Source organism: Passer domesticus, chromosome 1 (assembly GCF_036417665.1).
Source record: "Passer domesticus isolate bPasDom1 chromosome 1, bPasDom1.hap1, whole genome shotgun sequence".
Lineage (NCBI taxonomy): Eukaryota > Metazoa > Chordata > Aves > Passeriformes > Passeridae > Passer > Passer domesticus.
The window spans coordinates 140534879-140560346 of record NC_087474.1 but is presented as its reverse complement, the minus strand read 5'-3'; the positions used below and the strand labels follow the sequence as shown (position 1 = coordinate 140560346).

General features: G+C 41.7%; 1 protein-coding gene across 4 annotated transcripts; it reads left to right on the top strand.

Moving 5' to 3' along the window:
• The first annotated feature begins 376 nt into the window (after window positions 1-376).
• Window positions 377-25185, top strand: YWHAZ (tyrosine 3-monooxygenase/tryptophan 5-monooxygenase activation protein zeta). Of its 4 annotated transcripts, none has more exons than XM_064393309.1 (6): window positions 377-519; window positions 2752-3055; window positions 17799-17922; window positions 21281-21444; window positions 21534-21629; window positions 25064-25185. In XM_064393309.1, the coding sequence occupies exons 2-6, from the start codon at window positions 2762-2764 to the stop codon at window positions 25121-25123; spliced, it is 738 nt and encodes a 245-aa protein (XP_064249379.1). In that variant the 5' UTR covers window positions 377-519; window positions 2752-2761; the 3' UTR covers window positions 25124-25185. The 4 variants fall into 4 exon arrangements, with proteins under 4 accessions (XP_064249379.1, XP_064249353.1, XP_064249371.1 ...); XM_064393283.1 differs by having other exon boundaries at window positions 422-563; XM_064393301.1 differs by lacking the exon at window positions 377-519 and adding an exon at window positions 599-719.
• Window positions 25186-25468: the final 283 nt, after the last annotated feature.

The following is a 25468-nucleotide window of genomic DNA, read 5'->3' as shown; positions in this document are numbered from 1 at the left end:
GTGACATCCGCGCACACCCCACGGCCGCACGAGGAGGCGGTGCTGCCGCCCCCGCTCCGTGCCGCAGGCGCGGGCAGCGCTCCGCCGCCCCCGGGCGGGTGCGGGGTGTCCCCGTCGGGCCGGGGCCGGTGTGGGGGGGCCGGGACGCGGGCCCGAGCCCGCGGCGCCCCCGGGCCCGCCCCGCTCGCCTCAGGGCTGGGGGCGGGGGAGAGCCGCGCGCCCGCGGGCGGGGCCGCCACCGGCTCTGGGCGTGACCGCGGGGGGGGGAGGGGGGAGCGAGGGGGGGAAGGTTCGCGCGCGCCCTCGCGCTCGGTTGCCATGGCGCCGCTTGACGTCACGGGCGGCGCGCGGCCCGCTCGGAGCGGCGCGGTGATTGGCGGAGACGCCCCGTGCGCGGCGCCGGGAGAGGGAGGGAGGGAGCGAGGCTGCAGCGCCGCGAGCGCCAGAGCCGCACAGTCCGCGCCGGCCGCCCGCCCGCACCGACGCACCCGCGCCCGCCTGCTCGCCCGTCGCGCACAGGTAACGGGGCCGCCGCCCGGGACGGCTCCCCCGGCACGCGGCAGGTCGGGAGCACCGAGCGGGGCGGCCGGGTACAGCGCCTTGCTCCCCTCGGCGCGGCTCTGCGGGGAGGGAGCGGGGCGCGGGGGCCGCTGCGCGGAGCGGCGGGGGCCTTTCTCCGCCGGCGAAAAAGGGGCAAGCAGCGGCGGAGGGGGCGGCAGGTGAGGGCGACCCCGTCCCCGCAGGGAGGGGAGCGCCGCCCCCGCCGGGCGGGGGCCGGGGCGCGGGCGGCGGGCGCTGCCGGGTGTGGTCGCCCTGCGGGAGCCCTGCCCGGGCGCGGAGGAGCCGGGGCGGCCGCCCCTCGGCCGCGCTCGCTTCCTTCCCTCCGCCCAGGCCCCCCCAACCCCCTCTCAACGCCCAGGCCTCCCCCCCCTCCCCCTCCGCCCATCCTCCCCGCCCCGGCCGAGGGGTCCGGGCGAGAGCGGCGGCTCCCCCGGGACTGGAGGGGGCTCCTCCTCCGCCGCTCCCCCTCCCCCTCGCCGAATCCCCCGGGAATGGACCCGCGGGCTTTCCCTATTCCGGGGCGGGGACGCGGCATCCTCCCCCGGAGGCGCTGGGCGGAGGGGAGCGGGAGCGGGGCGGGCCGGGCTCCGGCGCCCACCCGCCGTGACAAAGGCGGCGGGCGCGGCGCTCGGTGTCCCCGCGGCGGGCGCGGCGCGGAGCGGGAGGGAGGGAGGGAGGGAGGGAGGGCGGGGCGGCCGCAGCGCCCCGGGGCCGCCCGCGCGCCCCGCCCTCCGCTCCGCCCGCCCCCGGGCCGCTCCATTTTCTGCTGTCACCGCGCTCGCCGTGCCGGAGCCGCGGCAGCGCCCAGCCCGCGGGGGCGGCGGGCGGCCCGCCCGCCCGGGGATGCTGCCGCGGCAGCCTGCGGCGCCCCGGGGAACGGCGGCGGGGCCGGCGCTGTGGCCACATTTGCCCCAGTGGCCGGGCCCGGTGGTGGGTAACGGCCGCCAAACGCTCGCTGTAAAATGGCTCCTTCGCCCCGCCGCGCGGGCGAGTTGTTCAACGGGCGTTCGCAAACTGACGCCGGGCTTGTGCCTCCCTGCTGGGGCCCGGAGCCATTGAAACTCGCCGTCACCTGGAATGGTAGAATGTGCTTAATTTATTCCCAAACACTGAACATAGCCCTGCCATTGTTTCTCCTAACGTCACCTAAAATGGCAAAAGTGGTTAAAAATGAAAATGCTTGGTTGGGCTGTGTGGAACACACAGAAATAGATAAAGCACTCGTGACCAAAACTGGTTCATGCTTTAATAATCTTGTTAAACTTTAAAGGATAATGTATCCCCAGAGCACATAACCAGTTCCTCCAAATGATCAAGTTAGGATACACAGAAGAATAGGAGTACATATTCTTCCTGTTTCAAAAGAAATTTCTCAATACCTCTGCTTAGCAGAGTTTGATTTTTAAAAAAAAAAATTAAGTGCTGATAGGACAGCACTTAAAGACTATGAAGTATTTCTGCCAGGTTGTGCTATCTGAAATACTGATGTTGAGGTCATATCTTTAAGTAGTAAAATTTTCTTTTGTCTGTTAAAGCACAGCCTCCCAGGCATAGCAGCAATACCTGACACAGACCATCCCATAATGGGAATTCCCGTTTTGGGAAAGGGAGTAGCATTGTGGGAAGGTGTACAACTCACAATTTAGATGTTTGTTGCACTATGACTTTTTAACATCCAGTGTGGGATTTGATTTGCAGATGTTTATGTGAAGTACCTCTGCATGTAACTGATTCTTTTAAGGCTCAGAATGCTGCTTGGTATTCTTTGTCCTTTATTTGGTTGTCTCCTGTGGAAAGCTTACTATTGGATATTTTCTTTGTCAATTTTGCTACACTGATAATTAATTTTTTGTCTTATGAAAGAATGGTGGGAAGAATTAGGATCATTTTTGTGCATAAGATAAAAATTATTTGGTTTTGGTTCACCTTTGGATGCTTTTGTTTGTGTTTATTAAAATAACATGCTTCTAAAAGTTTACAGTTTTTCATGAGGAATCAGTGCTTTAACTCTCTACTCCATGTGTCCATGTGTTTGAGCAGCCAGTGCTGCTAGTATGCCCCGTGTGCTGGATTTCAGTTGTGCCTCTTACAGTTCCCAACTAGAGAATACACGTTGCTCTGGCTGTGAAGTTAAAACACCTTTGTCCTTGACCAGTGTCTGAATAATGCCTCACTATTTTTCCCCTTCAGAAATATCAGCATGGATAAAAATGAGCTGGTGCAGAAGGCCAAACTGGCTGAGCAGGCTGAAAGATATGATGACATGGCAAGTTGCATGAAATCTGTGACTGAGCAAGGAGCTGAGTTGTCCAACGAAGAGAGGAATCTTCTCTCTGTTGCCTATAAAAATGTTGTAGGAGCCCGTAGGTCATCTTGGAGAGTCGTCTCAAGTATCGAACAAAAGACGGAAGGCGCTGAGAAAAAACAGCAGATGGCTCGAGAATACAGAGAGAAAATTGAGACCGAGCTAAGAGACATCTGCAATGATGTGCTGGTGAGAAATAATGAAACTGTTGATCCATTTTTACTTAGAATTGCAGAGTAAATGGTGCTGGGCCCTCTGGGACTATTTCTAGTCTGTCAGTAAAGCTGTGGTCTCCTGTGCTATTTCTGACAATAAGGTTTAAAAAATGTCTGAATTTTTCTTTCCCTCTAATGTGCTGATTATTTATATACAAATTATGGTTGTGAATGCTAATAAACTTTGAGGCATGTAGAAACATTACTGTACATAAAGTAGTAGTTATGAAAGGTTAACATATTTCCCTGATACTGAAGTGTATATAGGTTTAATTTGGGGGTTTCTCCTCCCCCAGTGCCCCTTCCCCCTTAATGCGGTATTTGTATCCTAGATGTCTTGGATTTCTGCAATTTTAATTTGCTGCTGTGGTTGTAAGAGGTAGTTCTTACTCTACGGAAATTGTGCCCCTCCCTGGGTAAGATGATGTAATGTTAGTTATGACTCAGCCGTGCAGAAAATTTCTTGCAGGAAGAGGCAGTAGAAGTGCTGTGATACCCACTTAATTTTTTTTTGTAGCAAACTCAAAAGGTGTTCAAGTTAGGCGTTTTCTGAGACTTGTAGTTATGTTGAAATGTGCATATGTACAGCAAGCAACACTGCATTTTCACTGGGAGGCTGGTTTATGAAATCCAAACCTCTCCTGAATGCTTATTCCAGATTGTCAGGTTTTTTCAACTGCACACGCCTGTGGTGCTTCAGTGGGCACACAAGGAGCAGCTGTTCAGTCCTACAACCACTTGGAAGGTAGAGGTTATGTCAGCACTAGAGTTGTCCACTGCACTGTGGACGCTGCTGGCTGTCATCCCATGTGTGACAAGGGATCACCTGCAGGTGACAGAATGACATGTGACATGAGGGAAGTGTTAAATAGCTAAGTGCCTGAAGGTCTGATACCGTATGAATGTTAAGATCAATGAGAAGCATAAATTCTGCTTGATGTGTGAGATAACTAAATGATATGGGTGATGATAGCTTCTAGAAGACTGGTTCTCCAAGGGTTTGTCGGAGTCAGCATGGATAACTGAGTCCTGGCTTCCAGTTCAGGCTGGCCGCTGTGGTTATTGTAACACACCCAATTTTGTATGTTTTGTTATGTCGTGTAAGGATAACTCATTAACTTCCACTCTGAAAATGAAATGCAGAACTTAGTCCTTGGAAGAACTGATTTACTAGTGCCTGTGTTGTAAAGCAGTGGCTCATATATTCAAGCCAAGGAAATGAGGATCCAAATCTGCCATTCTAATTGATTGTTATTTCTTTCTTTAATTATTTTACCAATGGGAAAGTTGGGGTGGATGCTTTCAATTCAGGGTCTGAAATTCTTTTGTAAGCTACATTTTGGTTTACGAAATTATTTTAATTAAATCTGATCTTAGAAACCTTAGAAGAATTTAATGTTTGCAGTTAATTTTTTGTCTGATAATGGAAACCAGGTTAAGGTGGAACTAGCTTTTATTGTGCATGCTAAAAACAAAACCCAGCTTTTGAGTTTGCTGCAGCAACTAGAGTGCCTGGGAGGGGAGGAATATGGGTGGAGAGTCTTGTTAACTCTTCTGAATCTCAAAGTGGACTTGAATTTCTTTGTGTTAATGAGACATATATAATTCAAAGAAGTTACTGTTCTTTAACATGCTACTATTTTTAAGAAGCTAATGACTGACTAATTTTTAACATTGCCAGTCCAGTTTTTCTTAATACATTAAAGAAAAATTACTGTCCAGAAGAAACAATGCCTTAAGCAGTGATTAGCAGTAATAAAACTACTTTTTTAGACTTGCATTTAAAAAGAAAATAATTAAAACATTTGTATTCAAAGGATAGGTTTTAAAAGTACTTTCAAATTAGATGTGCTACCTTTGATGTTGCCAATTACATTGAAGATTTAGATTTATATTTAAAACTATACTCTTGTTTTCTTTCTTGAAGTATGCTATGCATGTTCATTCTTACCTGGAAATGTGGCTGACTGTATTGCTTTAACAGAGAAAAAAAAAGAAGTGTGGTAAGATTCAGTTGTTTAACATGAACACAGAAGTCTGTACAATGCTACATTCAAATGTAGAATTAGGGTTTGGTTTAGTTTTTGGGTTTTTTTTTCAGAAGATCTCTGTATTTTTTATGCAGCATAATCTAATCTATAACTGTCTACAGAAGTGAAAAGTGAGGCTTACCCCCATCTTAATTGGTGTGAAGTATGCCATTAATTAATAAGACCTGAAATGTTAAACTTTCAAAGCTTTTAATCATGAGCCTTATGAATTAGAGTACAAAAGCAGCTCTGCAACTCTTGTATCTTTTATTGAGGCTGTGCTCTGAGCTGTTGCTGTGTCTTCAGTTGTCTGCTAGTGTCTTAAGTAATGTTTAATGCCCAGGGGTGTTACATCAGAGCTGAGTATGACTGCCATCCCAACTTCAGTGTTGAAGGGAGGAAAGCAATTTAGAGAATGTGTTTGTGACTGGAAGAGTGTGGCCAAAGCTGGCTCCTCTGCAGCTTCCTGCTCTCTTCCCTCATTTATTGGAATGAAATACAGTGTACTGGAAGAAATAGCTCCTTTAATCCTGTAGATGCCAAGTATACTAAACTCTGCCTGGGCTTTGTTTCCTTCTCTTCTACTAATTTACAGAGAGAATAGGAGCAATTAAAGATGAACTTCTTTCTTGCTTCATTCCTATTGGGCCCAATGATAAAAATTTTGATAGTTATGTGATCAGGTCCAAATATTTATTTTTCTCCTTTACACTGACCTTGCAACAGGAAAAGACAGCATCTGCATCCTTGCCACTTCCTGAATCTTTTTTCTTTTCAGCCTGCCATGGAGCACCTCTACAACTCTGCAAAAGAGTTGAAATCATCCTCTTGTTTCCTGCAGCCTCAGAGTGCTGCTGTACAAAAAGACACCTTAAATATCTTGTTCCAGCGCCAATTCTGTCAGATATGCATTTAAATATATTAAAGCATAATATAACCAGCTCTTGTTTGGAATTGGTCTGGTAGTGCTGGTAAACATCAAATAATTGTGCTACATTGGGTATAGTACAAGTTCCTTGCACTGTGGCAAAGAAGGCTGTATTTCCAAATTCTTCAGTAGTAATGTAGTGTGTGTGATGCTCTGTGTAAGGAAATATGTTACCATACTTGAGCATCTGAAAAGTGCTTTGAGTGTTATAGAAAATTTCCAATTGATACAGGAAATTAGGCTTTTAGTTAAATACTTTTCCTCATGTTAGCTAAGTGTGTGCTTCACGTTCTGTTTCAGTTTTTATAGTAGAAAGGAGGGTCTGTCTAAGGTACCAGTATAATGATATATAGTCATCTTTCATTTGTCATTTCTATAATAAAAATCGTTATTAATGTAACAGGTGTGGATTTTCTTTAAACTGCCGTTAGCAGAGAAGTGAGTTGTAACTGAAGTGATTCAAATTAAATCTGCAGTAAGCTGAATTTTTCAGGATTCTGAAGTACAGAGAAGAAGAATGGAGATGTCTTTGAATAGCTAACACCCTGCACTGCTTGTATGTTAAAAGTTCTCAGGAGCTCTGGTAGCTTTCGGAAGTCTCTTACATGAGCTAAATGTAAACTAATAACTGAAAACATGACTGGCTATCTTCACATTAGTATGGATATGATTGCAGGCAGTTGCACTCTTCCCTGGGCTGGCACATACTGCAGCAGTCCCTGCCTGTCCTCCCAGTGCACAGTATGTGACAGTTCCCATGTCCTTGCCTGATGCCCAGTCCTGTGGGTGATGTTGCTTCCCCCTCCAAGTTCCACAGCAGAAATGCCCTAAGTAAATCTCCTCTGGCAGTGCCCAAGCACCCTTTCACCATTTCTTTGCTCTTTTAGTTGTTAAGGTCTGGAGAACTTCTGCAAACCTTGGCTGCCCTTCAGCTTTCTGGAGTTACTGTTACACATTGGTGCTACTCAGCACTTTTCCCCCACTCCTTTCCTGCCAGAAAAGTAGCAGGTTAATGGTATTGTTTAGGACCTTCCAGTAAGATGAATTGTTTGCTTTCTTCACTACATTATTTCTTCCAAATTTCACCCTCAGAAGCATAAAAATGTACTCCTTGTGTGCTCATACTTGAGATTTCTTTGCACTTGTTATGGATGCTTCACTTTTTAAAAGTGCTGATTGTGAGAGCAGAAGGTTCAGTTACATCTCAGATTAGTGACTTTAGGTTTACATTTCTTTTTTATGTGTATTGTTTGAGAGGAGTAGAATGCTTAGTAGCCTGTAATGGGGCTGCAGTTCACTGGGGGAAGGGAGTGTAATTCCATTCTGAATGCATCTAAATGGCTTTTTAAAGAGCATACCACAGAATTAATGCCTATTGCCATCATTCTCAGATTACTGTGGAACTATTTCCTAGTTGCCTGCAAACATCTAATAAGTTACTATGTTAAGTTCTATAAAATGTTTAATAATTCTGTAATTCTTATTGACAGGGTTAGGGAATTTGGTCTTCTCTCCTACAGGAAGCCATATGGTTTTTGATGTGCAAGTACATGAATTGTCTTTTTAAAACTCAGCCACTGCATGCTCAATGTGTCCTCCTGATGGTTAAAGTGCACAGCTAACCTGTGGACTGACGGTACCATACAGCCTTCTTGCTATGATGATATCTTCTGCTAACAAAAAATTCAGTGTTCTGACTGAAAATCACTACCTTCAGTTCTGTGATTCCTTCAGACTTCCTTAATTTTTTATTTTTTATTGCACTTTGGTTTTGAGATCTGTGGGGTTTTTTTGGTTGTTTTTTTTTTTCCAGAAAAAAGGGGAGACATTTGTAGAACCTTCTATTTGCAAAAATGTCAGTTGCAGAAGGGGGTGATTAATGTGTTGAAATCTGGGAGTTAGGTGCCCAGAAGAATTGAGGTTAGAAGGGAGATCATTGTGTTCAACTGCTCAGAACAGATCTAGTTCGATCACTTTGCTCAAGGCCTTGTCAGTCTAATTTTTATTATCTTTAAGCATGGAGATTCCACAGCCTGTCTTAATATTTGTTCATGTTGCTAAGGAAAGAATACTAGTGTGTAATCAGAGCTTCTCAAGTTCCAGCTTGTCTGCTGCCTCCTGTGATGTCACTGTAGACCTCAAGGAAGAGTCTGGTTCCATCGTCTCCAGGCAGCTGCACACAGCAGCAGGATCTGCTGGTCTTCTCTGGGCTGAAGAAACCCATCTCTCTCAGCCCTGCCTTGTACCTCCTGTGCTCCAGCCCCATAGTCTCTTCATGTATCTGTATTTTTCTTGTGCTGTGGAGCTCAAACCTAGACATAGAGTCAAGATGTCATCCCAAGCTGTTAAAATTTGCACTAAAAGATAGTAATTGGTAATGTGTTAGTGACATAAGTGGAAATATGTGAGTACTCTGGTTCACAAATGCTCCTGTGAATGAACTTTTATATATTGCAGAGCAAAATGTAGCCAGGATTTGCTAACTTACAAGGGTAGTTATAATTCAAGCTTTTGTTTAACTCTCCAAGTCTGGCTTTTTCAGTAAGGGCTTGGTTGGTATCAGTGCTCATATGTGTTGAAGGTAGGAAGCAGAGGCAATTTGTATCAACCTCATTATTTCACTCACTTCCCTGATTGTAGCTACACCCTTTCAGGTTTGGGGGTTTTTTTGGCTGTTGGTTTTTTATTTTGGTTTGGGTTGTTGGTGTGGGTGGTTTTTTTGGGGTTTTTTTTTTTTTTGTTATTTGCCTGCAGTGAAAGCAGTACCTAAGCTAGAGTAATTTCCTTTACTTTCGTAAGCGATTAGACTGTTGCAAAATTGTTGAATTTTTGATAACTAAATCATTCATGGATCAGTGTAAATATGAGATTACTTGTGTTGTTTTTAATTTATTCTAATCTTAGCAATAAGGGCATCCATAATGTTGACACATATGTTTAATGCTCCCATTTGTCATAAAATCAGCGAAGGTGCTCTGCATAAATGCAGCTACTCTGCTTGCACATATGTATACACATATGTACATGTATCTGCATCCTCTTGCATTTATTGCAAGTAGGAGAAACCTTTATTATAACCAGTAGCCCACTGTACTAATTTCATTTGGCATTAATGTTTAATAGTTTGTTTGATTTACAGTAAAAAGATACAGAGTGCTTATACTGCTCAAAAGCATTGAAGTAACAACTTGCTTTATTTGACAGCAGCCTTCATTGTTCAGGTACTTTACGTACCTACTGCTGATACTCAGTTCTAAACAGCAAATAAAGTTGATAGTTTAGTCACCTGTGACAGATAACTTCATCTTTGTGCTGTTGAAGGAAGAACTTCATTGCATGTACCTGCAGTCTTCTGGAGCTGCTAAGTGTATTTGTTTCACTGGTTGGTTGCTTAGAAATCTAAGCAGAAACACTGCATTGCTAATGTATCATCTCCTTCTTGTGCCTATGGAGGCTGTAAGTGATAGAAACATAAAATTTAGAATATGAGCAGAGTTAGTGCATTATCTCTACACATCTGTACGAACAAATTCTGCACTATCTCTGGTTTTATCTGGAAACTTGTGTCTCGTTACCGTGCACGTGACAGAAGTGCGTTTCTGAAACAGGTTCTCAAAGGCTTCACTTGTGCTTTGCTGTGGGCTGCCATCAGCTCCTGCCTCTGAAGCTGCTTGTCCATTCAGGCAGTGGTTGACTACCATTTTTAAATAGCTCAAGAAAGTTTGTGCTATTGAAGTTGATTGAAGAGAGTTAAGATTGTAATTATTTCTTAAACTAATTTTTTGTTTTACTGAATGTTAACTCTTGTGCAGTGGCTTATTTTTCTTGAAATCTGACAGAACATTGGCAATGCCTCTTCAAAGAGAAGTAGTAAGAAGTCATGTTCTGTTGAGACCAACAGTAAATTCTTAAATTTTTTTATCAGGTATAATATGTTGGATTCAATGATCTCAGAGGTCTTTTCCAACCTATTTGATTCTGTGATTCTCTAAGGCAGCTCACATGAGGCTGTGAAAAGTTGTCCGTTGTTTTTTTTAGGCAGTGGGGTTTTTTCTGGATATTACCCTTTGTGATTGTTACAAAAGATTCAACAAAAGTAATCTGATCTTTCAACTGGTCCTTTTCTCCTAGTGCAGATTAGGTTTACATTGCTAAAGTGGCATTTCTCCTAATAAAATGTTTTTATTAACACTGCTATAGCGAGCCCCTAGTCAATCTGCATTCTGCTTCAGGAGGTTTGAAATCTGCTCAGAGTGCAAGCTGCTAAAAGATAGAAGCTCCTGCTTCTATTTCTGAGCAAGGATAAAAAGTGTTGCATCATATTTGTGGGGAGATTTATTAGTATTTGTTTAGAGACCAAAACTGTAGAATCTTTAGACATGTTCTGGTTTGGAGTACAGCTGCAATAGCCGTAGCTGAGACCTACATCCTGGGCAGAAATTGTCACCCAGCTCAGTTGGTTTCAGATTTTTATTATCTCAAGTTTCACATGCATGATTATGCATATGGCACAGTTTTATTTTGATGCAAGTCTCCAATATTCAAGAAGTAGTTTAATGAGGTGATGCTGAGAAAAAAAAGGCCCAGGTAAAAATTACATATTGACTTTTGTCCTCAGTGGAACTTTTATTAAGATCTATAGCGATGCCTCAAAAATATTAAGACTTTAATCCTAACATTTTTATATTAAGTGTCTTTACAGTTGCTGCCTTTCACATGAGTTTCCTCAGATTGGGTTACTAAATTGGGGAGGTATTTATGCCTGTACTTCAGAATTTGGGTTCCCTCACTATCATGTTTGTTATGCATGTTTTGGTAGAAAACAATAGTGATTGGCAGGAAACACCTGAGGAGGCTTATGAATTATCTCAAGAGTGTATCCTGATAGTCTAAGTTGAGGAAGGCAGATCTGCAAAGGGAGCTATGTGTATGGCTGACATAGTCTGAACTGAGATGCTGTTCCTCATTGCCTCAGGTGCTGTCTGTTTCTTGTTTTGCTGACCAGTGGTGTGTCCATGCCAAGGACCCTGTATGCACTTTTGTGCCTACACCTGCTTCTAAGTGACTTGTATCTCTCTTCCAGCATACGTCTCAGCATGAAGATGATTTTTCAGGGTGTTCTCCTTCTTCCATGTTTCCTTCACCTGCCCACAGTGATGCTGCTTTTTGTTCTCTTTTCTAAGGGAGCACATTTAGACTGGTTTAGTAGTGCTTTTATGTATAAACTAAAATTGCTTGCCATTGTTTCTGTCATACGGGATTTTCTTCTGTCCATTAGTCCTTTTAGATCTTTTTTTCAGTTGCCATCTTACTATTCAGACTTCATTTCCTCTGCTCGTTTCCTTTCTAGATCTTCACAAGATTGACTACTGCAAAACTGCTAATCAAGTGTACCTTTTTCTCTGCTCTTAGCAGTTTCACATCTCCCCCTGTTGCATAAACACTGCAAATTACTCCACAGTCAAATTCTTCCCTTCCCCTTTAAGATCCATTGTCCCAATTCCTCCCCTGCTGAGGGTCCTGCTTCTCGCTTTATGGCTTCCAGCCAGCCTTGTCACTTTTCTCAAACTTCTGCTTCTTTTTCTGTGGGCAGCTAATTTGATGGGAAGAAGGAATAACTGGTACTGAGAACAGGCAGCAGGCTGGGTTCCTTCTTCAGCAGATGTTTCAGCAGAGATCTCCAGTGCCTCAGCAGCCACTAATATTGACAGCTTTTCTTGCATTCCTGTTCTCGTGAGCAAACTAGTAGAGAGAATTCTGTAGGTGACTTTAAACTGTAGCTTCACTTTTGGCTGGAGTAGAGGGCTGAGAACAGTCCTTTTGGTTTCCACAAGAGGGATGGAGGTCACCCATGAGGCAGCAGAGCCCTTAATCCCAAACTCTGGGCAGAGCTGTAATCAGGAGCAGCATAGTAAGCCTGGGTCAAAACAGGGTTTGGGAAGGATTGTCTAAAAATATACCTCTTAAAAATGCAAGTACTTGTCTCTTTCTCCAACAGTTCAGATGGATGTGTGTAAATAAAATGACTGGCCACAAATGGTTTAATTAAACCCTCTGTAGTGCATGTGCCAATCTATGCAGTGCAGCTAATTGCATGTGTTGTTTTATAGCTCATAACTTTCTTAATCCTCATGTGGAAAAGTCATGGAAAATCATTTGCTAGCTTCTAATGGGAATTGATAGGAGTCCTTTCTTTTTAAATGAAACTAAAAAGTAATTTCAAGACAAAAGTAACCCTCATGTATAGGTACACAGGTATCTGCAGCTTCTTCTGTGGTGCATTGTGGGTATTAAGGTTGTTTTGATGTAATGGGAGTTTGAACAATGTGTGGAATGTGGACAAGAAGCCTTTTAAAGGTTATTACCTCCAGAGAAACCACATCTGACTCAGGAAATCCCTGGGCATTGATGGAGGCTAAGAGAAGCATGAGACTTTCTTGTTTTGTTCATGTGGTTTTTCTAGTGGCATCCTCTGTTGGGCAGTGTTGCAGTGAGGTTAGCAGACAGAGGAGTCCTGTCAGCCAGTATGATTCCTCTTGTGTCCTTACAACATCTTGGAGAAGGATGCTACTTACATCGTGAAAATACCAGGCTGTTGTCATTAAATATTAAATTAGTGTCAAGCTGAGCTTAAAGAAGAGCGTTTCTTTCACTGATTTAAAAAACAAGAATTCTTCCATGTCATCTTCAGCTCTATGTCATATACCATGGGTGGGTGACAAGTGAGTTGAAGTTCAGCTAGTACTCCTGTAATTTATTCTCAACATTAGAAAAAACATCATAACTATTGTTAGATGTCCTTAGATACTGCATGAATACAAAAAGGCTGCTTATTTATTAAACAAAAAGCCAGGTTATTTCAGAGAAGAACTGATAGTATTTAAAGTACCTAAAGTTTATCGATATATTTTCTTTCAAGTTTTCCCATTCTGCACCTTGGTTCTTTTGTGCAAGAATATATTTTTATTTCTCCTATAAGTTCTGATGTTTTTATTTAATTAGATATCTTAATAATTAATTTTTTCATATTTAAGAGTAAGGTTTCTCGTTCCCAGTACTTTAACTGTGTATTATCCACTAATTGCTACTACATTTTCCTAGAATCTGATGACTGTTCTTACTTTCCTGCTTGTCTGGAGGGAAATATAAAAATAGAAAATCGAGCTGTTGATGCAATCATCTCTAGTGCATTAATAATTATCTAAAGTTTCTAGGCAATAACATGTACTGAGACCAAGCCTTTGATAAAGGGAAATAAGCACTGAACTAGAAGCAACAAGGCAAAACTGAGCATTAAAATAAAATTAATTTAATGCTCTTATAGTGGATTTGGAAATAGATTTCTGGCCCACAGACGTCATTTGCCAAAGATGCAAATGCTTTTAAAACAAGAGTGGTTTTAGGCTTCAAGTGTCAGGAAAGGATTCTTCAAGTCTTTGTGTTGGCTTCCTGTCTTCAAGTGCAGGCCTCGCCACAGCTGGACAACTGAAGCATGTCCACTTGCAGTAAGAAGCAGACAGAATTTTAGGGGAAGGTTGCTATTGGGATTTATTGGTAACTACTTGTGAGGCTTCTTTCACATTCCTCAGTCTGATAACTCTTAACCTTTCAGACTCGATCTTGCAAAACCACAGGAGCCTTGATAAAAAGCCTTTCATCAAAGTAGCTCAAAATGTGATGTTCTTCATGTTGACACCTGTTGACTGTATCGTGTTCAAGCAGTAGAATATGTGTAAGAATGAAAGAAGTCAATCTCTCTCCAGTGTAGTGTTTAAAATAAGCCAGGATTGAAATTCACCATTAGGATAATTAGGACAAAGACTTTCTCTAGTACTTGCTTAGAGTGAGGGAATGTACCAAATCCTACCAATGGTGTGTGTGAGCCCAGCTGACATCTCCTGAGTTTGAGTGTCTTTGTTGGCCAGTCCAGAGAGGCAGAAAGCTGTTGGCTTAGTCATAACCACAATTGCAGGTGTGAAGTGTTGAAGCCTGATCTTTGAACAGCCAGCTATTAGTAAGAGTTGATATTCAGATTTAGTACATCCTCTTTTTAAAAAAGTAATTCCCATTAAATCTTTCTGAAAAGATTTGCAGAAAGTGCTAGAAGCACTTGTACAAGGTGTTACGGGTTTGGGCTGAAAAGTGCTCTAAAATGCTGCTGCATCTGCCTAGTTGGCTGCAATGGTGTGATTTATTTCACAGCAGTTAGATTCTTGCTGTCACATTAAAAGCTCTGACAATTACTGCTGTGTCCTTGAGGGGTTTCAAAGGCAGGGACTGGCTGTTCAGTGTTGTTCAGAAAATTGTTCCTACCAGATGCTGATGAAGATGCTGTAATTAACTGCCCATGTGTTAGTATATATCCAAGTTGGATGGGAGTTTCATGTGGTAGCAGGAACATAATGAACAAGCATGAGACCTTAAGTACATAAAATGTAATAATAGATATAGGCTGTATGCATTGCAGTGATGCAGGTCACATCAGCTTAGTACATACAGATCACCTAACTGATCCAGTCTGGACTGGCTGCTCCCACTTGTGTGGTGATCAGCTCTGTACCATAAACACTGCCGTATCAACTGGTAAAGGAGAGAGAAGGTGGACATTGCTGGTACTTCTTAAGCTATGCACAAACAACCTATCAATAGAACTTAAATATCAAGATATATTCTTCCTTGTGGAAAAAATTGTATCCTCCAGAATGCTTTGCAGTTAAAGCTGTTAAAGAAATGCACAAGATAAACAGTATTCCCCATAAGCTCATGTGTTGGTGGATAACAAATTGTTAGATTTGTTGTGCTTTTGATTCTGCTATCTTCTGTAATTGAACTTTAAAAGGTTGGTAGTTTCACTGGTCTTACCTGTCTGGCTTTCTGTAGCCATACCATGTCCATGCAGGTTATGCTTTCACAGCCACTCTCTAGGATAAATCTGTGTACCCTGAATCTTCAGGCTAACTTTAAAGGCGTGGTCTGTGAGTACTTCTGGCAGTAAAAGAAAATAGATAGTGAAATAAATTGACTAATACAAACAGAAGAAATTGAATTTATAAGACTAAATAAATAATAGGGTAGGAATCTCCTTTCAATAATTTCACATGCTACCTTTAAATATTCATCTGCTTGCAGGTTTTATTGTTGCTGTTTATGAAGTGTTTGGCATAAATAAAATTCTTTCAGAGATACGTGGCAGACCAGTCCTACGTGTTGTTTGTATAGAATAGACTCTTTCATCCAAATATGAGTGAGCTCCCAGTGCAGTTTGAGTTGGAGTCTCTGCATTGGCTGTGTTCTGTGAATAGCTGTTCAAAGGGATTTTCTCAGTTCATGAGTCTTTGAAATTCAACATGGCTTTAGAACTTCTTGCGGTACAAGATTTACAGTGTTGAAGCTCCTTTTGCCCTGCTGGTGTTGGCCTGTTTAAAAAGATAATTAGTAGTCTTTCCTCCTATCTGTCTATTGCTGCAATTCACCCATTCAGATTGCAAACAACTTCACCTCATTTGTGATCTGAGTAAAGTTTCAATCTTGGAGCTTGGTTGCTGCTGTGTGAATTAGCAGAGCTGTATGTTTTAATCAAATGACCTACTGTAGGGATGAGGAATAATTTCTGTGTCTGGAATCACTAAATCTGTTTTGGTCTGGCCAGTGAATGGGGGATGCAGAAGAAGGGCAACTCCCCACAGTGCCAGAAGCGTGGGTGCAAACTGACACACCTGGCTTAATTGAAGTCTCACAGAGAAAAACTGATCAGGAGCCTGATTCTCAGTAGCTGGCAACCTTCAGTTGTCACTGGAGGTCCTTGGCACTCACGGAAATGTTGTAGCTGCAAGCCTTGAAGCTCTCTAGAGGTGAGGACAGAGTGTGTAAGGAGTCACAGAGAGCTGAGGTGTGTGACTCATAAACCTGCTGGCCTCCTGCTACATGCCAGCCTCACTGGGACAGAGCTGGCTCTGGACCCTTCTCCTGGTGTGGTGGGATGCCCTCAGAAGGGTGCCTTTGGCATGAGGCAGTTCAGCAGCCCTTTCGACTGTCTCCAGAAAAATACTGTTGAGTTCCTTCTGTTGCCAAAGAATTGTGTGCTGTCATTTGGATGGGAAGTGAGGACATGCAGGATTTTTCAGTGTCTTCCTGTGTGGTTATAAAATGAAGTTATATACCAAACCCCATGGTACTGGAAAGGCTAATATTAAAGATAAACAAATCCACTATGTTGAAGCCACTAAAGAAAGTCCACTTCCAGGTTTTTATCTCATTGTAGCATAGGCATGGCTGAACCTTGTCTGACTTCTGTGTCTATCAGCCTGATTTCTTTATTATCTGTCTGCTGCAATAGATATGAGATAGATGCTGTGATGGGTCGCTTCATTTTGAGGAATTTCACACAAGTTTTAGTCTACCAATAAATATTCATTATTCATATAAGTGAATTAGCAGTACTTTGCTTAAAGAAAAAAGCAACCAAAATGAAAACCAAGACTAGACTTGCTCTTCTTGCTCTTTCTGTGAATTACAATTTTCTGTAGCTTAATAGTTGGCCTACTAGGCAGAGCAGGTAGCACAGGTGTCCATGTCACAGTGCAGTAGTTGCAGCCTGTCCCAGGAGTATGTCCTGTAAGACATTAATTTACATTAACTTGCTGGATGGCCTTGAGAGGAAAGCGCTGTAAAGCAGCAATCTTTTCTATAAGTTGGAACTAAATTAGTTTCTGTGTTTTTGTGGTATCCTTGGAAGTAAAAGTCAAAAAAGTGAAGCAAAACTGCAGTGCCAGTAATCTTAATTTATATGGGAAAAATACGGCCAAAAATCTGTACTAAAACCTCTTTTAAAAAATTATTTTCTGCATAGCCTTCACCAAGTATATGTAAGAGCTTCTGATTGAATTCTGACTATTCAGGCATGCTGTACCTTTTTTGACTTTTAAATAACTGGCTTTTCTTTTTAGAGTCTTGACTTCAAGCACTCAATATCACAAAGTTTGACAAGCTTGTACCTTAATTTGATTGAATGTGTTGGAGCTAGTGATTTTTTTTTTCATCATAATAGAATTCTTGCTAAATTACATGACTGCCTCAGCTGTGTTAACTTGCTATGTTAACAAGCAGTTAGAATAATCTAGAAAAACCTGGTCTTATATGTCAGCCCATGGGGAGGATTTGGTGGAGTGACTCCAGAGAGCTACCTTTGCTTTGGAAGATAAAGTCAGGTAGAGGTGCTACAGAGCTGAATGTCTGATTGTTAGCTGTCTGAAAATGCAAGAATACAGGTTCACCTTGTGGTTTTTTGCTGGGAATGCCACTAGAGCATTAAAGTTAATGGGATCTGGGCTAAGGAAGCTTATTTATTGCCTGTGTATGTAAAATAATTAGGTATCTGATTTGGCAACTGATGATATCAAATCCTTTTATTGTACTTTGTGGATGCAAGCTTTCTTTCATGGTATACCCTCTGCCCAGAGTCTTTGGACTACCTTATTTCTGCCAGAGTTCTGTATAGTGATTTATAGAAAGCCATCCTTCTCATATAAAACTCATCTGCTAAATTGACACAGCCTCCTTCTCCCCATCAAGGCACACAATGCAGCATTCCTTTTATATCTAGAATTGGAATCCAGAACACGTTCTCTAGCTGACTGTGTTATGTAGGATGTGAAGAAAATAAGAAGTGAAGCTGTCTTGACTTTGAAATAAATTGAAATATAATTGAATTGTTGGTTCAGCATATGTTCAAAACACTGTGTTCTTTGTTTCCCTTTTAGTCTCTGTTGGAAAAGTTCTTGATCCCTAATGCTTCGCAAGCAGAAAGCAAAGTTTTCTATTTGAAAATGAAAGGAGACTACTACCGTTACTTGGCTGAGGTTGCTGCTGGAGATGACAAGAAAGGTATTGTATGATAAATATTGTCCAGTTAGATTGCTTTTGGTGGGGTAGTGACACAACACTAATTTTAGAGTAATTCTGATTTGCATGTAAATTTCTTTAGTAATAGGCTTCCTGTTTTCTGAAGGAAAATCAGAGATTGTTGGTTTTCAAATGAATTACAGAAATGTCCACATACGTGCTCATGGAGGCACAAAACAGACACTGAGTCTCAAAACCTTGAAACTGTCTCCAGCTTCCTCACGCATGTATCTGGTTTACCACTGCAGTACTGGTTTATGCATTTCTGTCTGGCTGAATCTTAGGGGTTTTACCCCTTAGACTTATTCTTGCAATTCCTCCTGCATTTCTGCAGAATATAAGTCTGCATAGGTTCAGTGAGCAAAGAGACTAGAAACAATCTGGAAGAGAAAAGGTTTAATAAAATTAGTCTTATTGTAAGGAAATTTTCTTCTGTAACCATGGTAGTTTAATGTCCAAATGTTTTCAGTTTCCTCAAAATTCTTATATTTGCACGTAAGCAGCTTGCCACAATTGCAGGTAAGTTGCCTTCACCTAATTTTAGTTTGAAAAGTTAATATTAGGTACTCAGCATTTTGAGTTCCTTACCTGCTGTGGTGGGAGCCATCCTGACAGCACTGCTGCCTCCGTGCAGAGTCCCCTTCAGTTCAGAGCAGTGCATTAGCAAGATCCAGCTCGCTGCAGACAGTGCCAGGCTGTTTCCTGGAGCCACTTAGGGCTGCTGGCAGTGTGCCCTGAGGAGCAGCACACCAGCACAGAGCCAGCCTGGTGTGTCACACTCCCCTGGGCTGCCCTGAGCCTGCAGGGATCGGGGATGCGGGACCCCGCGGGGTGTGGAGTGAGCTGTGCAGCCCCACTCTGCCCTCAGCAGCACCTGCAGCCCCTGGCTAAACCCCCCGTGTGGCACAGGACCATGGCTCTGGGACCTCAGAGACACAGATGTGAAACAGACGTGGGATAATTTCAAGGGGATAGATGTGTCTGCTTTACTGGCATGTGTTCCATCCACATCACACAGTGAAGCCCAGTTTTCTCAGCACGCTGGATAACAGAGAGTTACACAAAGATCCTAAGACTCGTAAGGCTGGATTTGATTTCTGATGTTTACTGCATGCAAACTGAGCCAGGCTTGGTGACTGCAGAATTGTATGTGCTACCAGTACTTTAGATCTGTTATAGAGAGTTACCGTGTTTTCCTCTGGTAATTTTAGTGATCTCTGTTCACATGCATAGGAGATACAATATTTTGAGTCTCAAAGTTTCTTTTTCTGTTGAGGATTAAGTAACAGGCTCTAAAATTAGACTGTGAAAATCTTTGTTTAAAGTGCTTTTAAAGCTTTTTTTAATTTAACTCAGTCTCCTGGCTGAGTAGATTTTGGTGGGTTTCCATTTTTTCAATTCATCCCCCCCCTCCAGTGTTTCATGTCACATGTTTTTCCTTTATGTTTTCTGTGACCTTGAAGAAAAGCAGTTGATAATTATTGTGTAGGAAAGAATGGCTGTTGAGTTGGACACTATTCTTCCAGCCATTTGCAGTAAATAGAGCAACAATATAAAGCTTCCAACTCTAGGAATTGGATTTTTATCTTCATAAAGGACATTGTTTATTTTATTGGATGGCATTCCTTATGGCAGTCTAGCAGACAGGAATGTCAAGCAAGTACCTCACTCTGTTTTATCCTTTTAACTTTGGAGCTGCACTTCCTAAAGAATCCAAGGTTAAAAACTTTTTTATACAGCGTGACTGATGTAAAAATTAACAGAATACATCAAATTATGCACTAAGTGCTCTGAGTTGTTGCTCAAAAGGTAACTGTTTTCTCAAATAGGGAGAAAAAATACACTTTGAAATTATGTTAAAGAAAAAATACTAGAAAATAAAACTCAGCTTCATTCCCTGAAGTGACTTGTTTTTCATTCTGCTTGTTTTGCCTTTCATAAACAGCACCATTTTCTAAGGCTTTTCCATTATGAGAGGAGCTAAACATTTCTCACTATTTCTAAATTTAACTTGCAGTAAACCTAGTTCTTCTCAACTGTAATGTACTAAGTTCTAGTCATCTTCAAGAGGTTAGGGCAGCTGTCAGGTCTGAAGCATTCAGTTATTAGTGATGAGTGCAGAGAGAGCACTGTTGAACTGTGCAGTGCGTGTCCTCGCTCTTCCATGTGGCAGAGAACAATATGATCTAAAGGTGAACAAATTATGATTGCATAGACATCCTGAGTATTGGTATTCAGTTGTTTTCAGACTTGGAGTCTGAAAATTCCTTACTTAAATCCTGCTGTATTTTTGAGTCTTTTCCTTAAAATTCCTTTCTGTGTTTTTGAATACGTGCGACTGCACTCTTGCAGACATCATGCTGGATGCATTTCTGGTTTGATCCAGAAATGTTAGGGTTGGAATCCTTTTTGCATCTGAATTGGATGACTTTCTGCCCACCTTTTTCTCAGATGCTGGTGGAGAGCTGAGGAACAAGTGCCCCTTTGTGCTCAGCATGCAGTGCCTCCCTGGCCCCTGCAGCTTGTGGGCTGTGTTGGGCCGTGGTCTGTGACTTGTGCAGGCAGAACCTGCTCTAAGTTCAGGTGCCTTCAGTGAGAAAGGAAGCTGTTAAGCTCTTCAGTCTTGATATACACATTGTAGTTTTGCCAAGTGTTAATAACCTGTACAACTGAACCAATTAAGAGTGACAAGAGTGACAATCTCTAAAATAAAGGAGCCAAATTATGCATTTTTCTCCCTTCAAAGTTTATAGGTACTAGAACTTCTAAGTTAGGTGAAAATGCTTCCCGTATCTGCACTGGAAATAGAACTGTGTTGGAAGCTTTTAAAAATATGTATTTAATTTGATTTGAGATACGCCACAATATCTTTGCCAAGCAGTTTGAATGGAGACTCACAGATGACTGTCACTGAAAGGGTTCAGCATGACAGGCAAAGGTCATCAGTGTTTCCTGTGACTAAAATGTGGTTCTCTAATGCACTGCAGTGTTTAAAGACATTGAAATTGTGGTACTGTATCAAGTAGATGGTGGGTTTTATCTTCAGTGCTACAAAACTGCTGCAAACATTACTAAATACAAGTAGTCACAGAGTGTTGGGAAGAGACTCGAAGCTGTGATTTGGTCAGTAACAACTTCCCTCTTTTTAATAAATTGAAAATGCAATTTAATAAAATCTTCATTAAACAGTACTTGTTAGATAAAGTGCTCATTCACAGGCGTTCACTCCTGACATGGTTTCTTCATGCAAGTGTGAACACAGTCCTGATTGTATGTCTGCATACAGTGTGTGAATGACTTAAATTTATGGGTTTTGTTTGTGTTTGTTTTTTCCCCAAAGGGATAGTGGAGCAATCACAACAGGCATATCAAGAAGCTTTTGAAATCAGTAAAAAGGAGATGCAACCAACACATCCCATCAGATTAGGCCTGGCTCTGAACTTCTCTGTGTTCTATTACGAGATTCTCAATTCCCCGGAGAAAGCCTGTTCCCTTGCGAAAACGGTAAGTCAAAGAGGGGGAAATTCCAGTTAAATTATTTGCATAACCTTTTGTCACATGGCTAATGGAGCTGTTTGTTTTTACAACGCTAGGCTTTTGATGAAGCAATTGCTGAACTTGATACATTAAGTGAAGAGTCATACAAAGACAGCACGCTAATAATGCAGTTACTGAGAGACAACTTGACAGTGAGTATCATCAAAGTTTGCAAATAGATTACAGGATTGGTCTTCTGGCAGTTCAAGGTGTCCTTTTTCTTCCTGGCCATGGACCTGTGTCTTTCACTCAGAAACAAGTCTATAGTACATCATCCTTCTGAACTAAATATTTTTCCTGCCTAGTTTTTTTGGGTTGTTTGTTTGCATGCTAATTAACATGATTTTCTGACAAATTACAAATTAACCACATTTTTCAGGCTATTTTATTCAAGGAATCTAGCATGTTTAAATTATGAGTCTGAACTGTGACTATCAAACCTACTACCCAATGTTAAGCAGCATTTGAGAATGCAGTTGCATTTGCTTCTTTAAAGATTGTCAAATTTCATACAGCTTATTCTGCATTAATGTATCTGCAAGGAACAGATTATACATGAAAACTGGAAACAAAGCTAGCAGCTAGCAAGTCCATTTAAGGACTTGTGGTTTAGAGGTTTTTTGTTTGGCTTTAATTTTGGTAAAGCTGAAATGGAAATTGATGCTAGCCAGGCTATTTCCATGGCAGTTGTAACATAACTGTCTTAATTACTTTTTTTTTTTCCTCCTTGGACTCACAGCTGTGGTGTAAGTTGTCAGAATAATCAAAATCTTCATCTTGTGTGTGGGATTTTTTTATCGTACTTTGAACTTTAAAACTGACAAAGATAAACATCTAAAGCAAATGAAACTTAAATGTGAGCAAACATGCAATAGTGTAATTAGATGGCTTAGTTCAGTCCTTGGTCTGTGGGGAGAAGAGCTGCAAGCAAGAAATGAAAAAATAAGAAACACTTCTTATTGCCACACGCAGCCCCTTGTTAACACTTTGTGCTTCTGATATCAGAGACCTTTGCAAAATAGCTGCACTACTTTAAAAATACCTACAAGTAAAATTGTGCAGTTGTAAAAAATTGGAGTTGCCATACTTTCTGCTTTTGCATCTAACATTTATTTTCTCTTGTCTTTTGGAGCCTTTTCCATGGGAATGGCAACTTAACACTGCTGCAAAAACTACTTGTTATTGTTCCATTTGTTGCTTACAAAACAAATGGAAGTGATTTCTCAACCTCTGTACTGGAGACAGATAGAGGGCTGGCATTGCTCTCAGTGTCTGTGTACTGTCCCCTTGAGTAGGATTGCTCAAGAGCTGCCCTCTGAATGAGTGGTTTTGAAACAGGATAGAAGCTGACTTTAATTGCTAACTTCCAGTAAAAATAATGTAAAGCTTGTCATAGCAGTTGGAAAGCAAATTGTTTCACACAAGAACAAAAGTCAGGCTGAGCTACTATAGTGTGTGAATTAGGGTAGTAGGCCTGATGATTGATGTGAGCTTTCCGTTGCAAGGGAGAAAGCTGTAAACAGATGCAAGAGTCTTGAATGAGTGATGTCTTGCCTTAAATGCTTAGTGTGATCTGTACAAGTGCATTGATTCCGTGTTTATCCACAACTTCTTGAGGTAGAAAATAACTTCTGATATGTATGCGACTGACAAAGACTACAGTGAATTTCATAAATGTAAAAAAGGTCTGTTTTGCTGGTTATGCATGTGGTGAAGTCTGAAGTAGGTGGGCTTTAGACAGTGATTTAGCATGTTGATCAGTTCTGTGCAGTAGCACTTTCCTCAGTTGGTTATTTTACCTCAAGTCTTGTATGGCTGAAGAAATCTGTTCCTTCTCTGTGGGGACTGAAGGCAGAGGAGTGTTTAGAGGGCTGTTTAACATATCATCAAAATCTGTTTTACTGGAATTACTAGATAATTTTTTTGTTCTGTTAGGAAATTTTGTTGTCTTTTATTAAATAAAAGGCAATCCTTCTTCCTAAGCATTTCCCTCCCACCCCAAGTAGATTGGTTAAACTGATCTCAGTGTCTCAGTTGGTAAAATTGGTAATGCCCCTTTCATAGCACTCAGGCCCTTTTGTCTTAATGAATGTGTATTTTAGATTGGACATGAGGAAAATTTTCATCCCTAAAAGGGTTGTCAAGCAAGGTGGCCCAGGGAAGTGTTGAGTCACCATCCCTGAAAGTAATTAATTTGTGTAGGTGTAGTATTTGGGGACATGGTGGACTTGGCAGTGTTAATGGTTGGACTTGGTGATCTTGAAGGTCTTTACCATCCTAAATTACTCTTGTGACTGTATTCTAGGGGCGATGATTTAGGATAGAAACCTCTTGATTTCTGAATTCTGATAAAATGATAGAATTGTTCTTACTAATTCTCCTCACAAGAATAGCACTGAATTTGGGACTAATGTAGTAACATAATAATGTACTAAAGATTGCAGTGCAGGTCTAGAAACAGACTATTGGTGTGCTGTTATCTTCAGTAACATAACTTGCTACTTAATGCCTTCAGCAAGGAAGATTAAGTGCAGATACCATGCATTATGTTCAGAGCAAGGACAAGGCTACTGGTCTTGTACTAGTGTCATTGTTGCCTTCTGCTCCTGAAAGTATGAAATTTTCTGATGATGGATTTTAAAAATGAAGGCATTCTGCAAGACTTCAATGGTATAACACTGTCAGTGGAGAGAATTAGTTGGTTTTATGTTTTACCACCTTATACTGTAAAGCATGAATGATTTGGTTAATACTTCTCTAACTCTATAAAGCGAGAGATGACAAATCATATTAGGCTGGGGATAGTTTGGAAGCAGCCAGCATGAGATATTTGGTTCACAAAATAATTTCTTGGCACTGGCTGTTGCTCTGGAACTGATGCTCAGTTTCCTCAGTTGGTACTTAATCTTGATATATGGTTCCTTAGTATGATTTTATGGAGCTGAAAATAACATTTTGTGCATAGTGCGTGCTTAGCCTGATTTTCTTCCATCCTTGCCCTGCTTGCCAAGTTGGCAGCTCAGTGTTCTGAAAGTTGCTAAAGGGGAGCACAATTAACTGAACATAGCCAGAGGGTAGAGATTTTGATGAAATATTTTGGGGTTTAAAAAAAACAGAGAAAACCTTCAGATGCCTGTTCTGAAGAAAAGGTAACGTTGGCTGTAGCGCTGGATGTGGAGAGGTAATTTTACTGAAGCTTTTCCTTCAGAAAGGCATGTAAAACTTGATGGGGGAGAAAGAAATTGCTGTGAGTTCCCGATTCTCACTTACCCGCTCAGTAGGTCTGATTCTTGCCTGCTTGTTAGTTGTATTTTAGTGAGCCCTTTGAGTAAGGTACTTGGGTTTTGACTGTTCATAAACTTGCTCATTAAATGAAGGGTTGGGTTGCCTAGAACTGAATTTTGATCTTGCCGTAGCCAAGAAATAGATTCATGTTGCTGTGTGCCTTTTCCTGCTCCACAGTGCTTAGTAGCACCTGTTAGAAGTTGCTATTAAGACATAGACCTTCTTTCTAAAAATTACTTCCTAATTGTTAGTAATAAATGTATAATAATGTACCTGTTACTCTGTTTTCTTTCCTCAACAGTTGTGGACATCGGATACCCAGGGAGATGAAGCCGAAGCAGGAGAAGGAGGGGAGAATTAACCAGCCTTCCAACTTCTATCTGCCTCATTCTGAAATTTAAACAGTAGACCATTTGTCATCCATGCTGTCCCACAAATAGTTTTTGTTTATGATTTGACAGGTTTATGTTACTTCTATTTGGATTTCTATATTTCCCATGTGGTTTTGTTTAATATTAGGGGAATAGAGCCAGTTAACATTTGGGGAATTTATCTGTTTTCATCTGAGGTGGCCAATATAGGGTTGTGAAATTTTTATACAAGTTTTACATGTTTGGCATAGTACTTTTGGTACATTGTGGCTTCCCACAAGGCCAGTGTTAAAACAGCTTTCTATGTCAGGCAAAGGTGACTGCTTGCATATTGG